This window comes from Nicotiana tabacum, chromosome 4 (assembly GCF_000715075.1).
Source record: "Nicotiana tabacum cultivar K326 chromosome 4, ASM71507v2, whole genome shotgun sequence".
In the NCBI taxonomy this organism is placed as follows: domain Eukaryota; kingdom Viridiplantae; phylum Streptophyta; class Magnoliopsida; order Solanales; family Solanaceae; genus Nicotiana; species Nicotiana tabacum.
In genome coordinates, this window is record NC_134083.1 from 31535062 (window position 1) to 31538610 (window position 3549).

A 3549-nucleotide genomic window follows, 5' to 3' on the forward strand; every position below is an offset into this window, starting at 1 on the left:
GGTCCTGAGGGTATGAAACCCCGGATTTTGGTATGAAGTGATTATTTTGGAGGTGACGCACATGCTAGATGACAGGCGTGTGGGCGTGCACCATGGGGGATTGTGACTTGGTCCGTCCCGTGAGACTGTAAAGTCGAATAGCTTCTTGTTAATTACATGTTCCCTTTGTCATCTAGAAATTTGACTGACATTCATGCCAGAAACCATGCTTAGGCCATATGATATCACTGTTGGGACGCGCAATGGTCAGGTACTTGTTGAATTAGCTGCTATTTGCTTCACAGTTTTACTTGCGTGTCATATCTCCGGTTTCTCTTGTTTTCTTGTTTGTACTTGTTATTATTTCTTTTGGGCTGATTTGTATGATTTCTGAGAGCCCGAGAGGTTGGGGAGATTAGTGACTGAGATAGGGCCTGAGTGCCGAGCTGTGAGCTATGTGAGTATATATGGATCAGGTTGCACTCCGCAACGAGCCTGAGGGCTATATGTATATGGATCGGGTTGCACGCCGCAATGAGCCTTAGGGCTGTATATATATATATATGGATCGGGTTGCACGTCGCAGCGATATAGCGCTTGGGTGGAAGGAGCTCCTCCAGAGTCTACACACCCCCAGTGAGCGCAGGTACCTATCGAGTGTGAGTGTTGAGGGCTGAGAGCCGAGTGATGGGCTATTGAGAAAGAATGATTGATTGTTGCCCTGAGGGGCGGTATTTGTTTCCATTGTTGTTGCACATAGTTGTTATATGTCATTTTTTTGAAACTTCCGAGGGATATTATATCAAGGTTTTACTTGAACTTGGCATTTATAAATTGATTTGACTTAAACTGCTGAATTTGAAAACAGGTCCACTTTCTTTTTGGGATTATTAAAAATGAACTATTACTGTGTTGCTCGTCGCTATCTTTCAGTTCCTTATTTATCATTATTACTTACTGAGTTGGTTGTACTCACGCTACACCATGCACTTCGTATGCAGATCCAGGTGTTCCCGGTCATAGCGGGTGTTGATATTTGAGCAGCTGATTCCGGAGAATATCGAGGCAGCTGCATGGCGTTCGTAGGCCTTGGCTCTCCTTCATTACCTTTATCGCATTTTAGTTCTTATTCCTTAGACGTTGTATTAGACTGCTCATGGTATAGATGCTCATGTACTCGATGACACCCCAGTTTTTGGGATAAATTGTATTGTGATGCGAGTTTATTTCTGTTCCACAAAGGTTTTTCTTAAATATTAATTGCTTCCGTCTATAATTTCAAAACTTTTACTGTGTTAAGATAGTGAGTAGTGGTTTGCCTAGTACCACGGTAGGCGCCATCACGACGGTTAGTTTTGGGTCGTGACATATTTACTAGAAATTTCCTATATACTGGATGAAAAAGTAAGGTAAAATAAATAAAATGAAATCGAGAAAAAGGTAAGAAAATTATATTTTCAGATTCTTCTATTAAATTGTGGAGTATTAAGTTAGTTAAAACAACTTACGTATTGTGAAAATCAGTAAAGAAAGTTAGTTAAAAAAAACTTAAGTATTCCGCAAAAATCAACACCTTTTCCTCTCCTAAAAATTTTTTTCCTAAATTTTCTCTATTGGAATTAACCTGATCAAATATCTATATATAGTCAATTACAGCATTCACGTCAATAAACTTCCTCCATTCGTTTAAGGTTTCATTTCAAAGTTCGTCTTCTAACTAGAGAGAACAGTAGTGGTTCTTGTCTTTGCATATTGTGGCAATTGCTATTGTCTCATTCTTGTGTTTCTGTATAAGCAAGAAAAAGAAATGACCATATATACCATGTCGACGTTATGGTAATTTTCGACTTGCCGATATCTATGGAGACCAACCACCATGGGAGATATTTGGAGCTTCTGATTATCCCGAAGAGAAGGTTCACTATTTTTTTACTCGGCTGAAGAAGCAGAAGAGAGAACATATAAGGGTACGCCGAACTTGCGCCAACGGGAGATGGAAAGGCCAAACAGGTATTGATCCTATCAAGAATGGTAAGGGAACTGTGGTTGGGTTTAGAAGATGTTTGAAGTTTCAAACTAGTCGTAGTAAAGAAGGAGAGCACAATAAAATTTGGCTGATGAAAGAATATTCAGTCGGGGATGATTTCTTTAGAAAAAACAATATTCTTAAGGAGGATGTTGTTGTGTGCCGAATCAAGAAGAATATAAGAGCTGAGAAAAATCATGGGGTAACTATGGAGGAACAAGATGTTGTAAAAATAATCGAAGCTATGTTGCATGAACCTGATGAAGATTACTCCACAACAGTACAACCAGCATCAATTTGTCAAGCCGAACATCAAGTCATGGACGAGACTCAGAAGATGAACGAACATAATAATAGCAGCTATATTAATGACTGCTCCAACCACCAAGAAGAGATCAATTGGGCTGATGATGTGCTCCTAGATATTGACGATTTTGGTGATATAATTTGCTGTTGATCTTCACACTCTTGAATAATGAATGGTGGAACCAGAACAAAGGGAAGGAGAGAGCAGCAATCAGTTTACAACTTTATTGAATGAAGTTTACTCAATGGAACTTATAGAAAAGTAGAGCTTCCAGCTAGGTAATAGTGTCTCATCCGAACAAACTTCTTAAGAGAAGCTTGTCAGAAGATTTTACTTGTATTCATGTATATGGAGTATCACTTAATAATTTTGCCATTATTTTACCTATATTATTCCTCTAGTGTATCTTGTTCGTTTCACTAAAAACAATTATCTTTTGTTGTTTCGATTGCGAGACCCATTAGGAAGGATAGGAAACGTATCTGCGCTTTGAGTGAGAAAATATATACTGATCTTACTTTCACACATACACACAACACCATCTTACTACAATTTTCTTAATTGTAGTACTATACAGTTAACGATTTGTCCCCTTATAAGTACTATACAGTTCTTTCTGCATCGTTGCTCGTGATATCGCAATGAATCTCTCTTAATTAACTTACATGTTGTAAAGGATTTCATCCATCAAGTTATGCCCTCTGATTTAGTTTACATGTACAATCTAGTATCCCACATATTTGGATTTCTTGTCACGTTCTTACTGGTTTCTCTAATTCTGTATACATTAATACATATATATACGCGTAATCAATGTTGGTGCAGGCTTTAATTTTGTAAATCCCTAAAGTTTTTTATTTTCTTCCGCATATTCAGAGGGGCAGCAGAATTGGTCCATATCAGGGATTGTTGACATTTCATATCTGACGTTGTCTTCAAAGATAGGTCTAGTAGTAGAAGAAGTGCAGAAGCGTCCATGACTGTGTTCGCACAGTTTACGTAAATTTCTAAATGGGAAACCTACTCTATACAATCTGTTAAGAACAAATGCTTCTCTCATTAAGTATATGCTTCATGTCGTTGCCAAATATCTGGCCATAAATAATTGTTTTGAGGCACACCAATTTTGAGTTCAACTTTGGTCACTTACCCTAGATTTTAAGTCGATGTCAATTTTGTTATTATCTTAAAAAATATAGGTCTGACGATATTAACAGTACTTGATTTCCTTGGTTTG

At 37.8% G+C, this 3549-nt stretch overlaps 1 protein-coding gene across 1 annotated transcript; it reads left to right on the top strand.

Moving 5' to 3' along the window:
• Nucleotides 1-1805: 1805 nt before the first annotated feature.
• LOC107829916 (NAC domain-containing protein 78-like) lies at nt 1806-2632 on the top strand (the record flags this gene model as incomplete). The annotated part of the gene is made up of 1 exon (XM_016657388.2): nt 1806-2632. A coding segment is annotated over one exon (657 nt), but the record flags the coding sequence as incomplete, so codon positions are not given.
• Between the last annotated feature and the right edge of the window lie 917 nt (nt 2633-3549).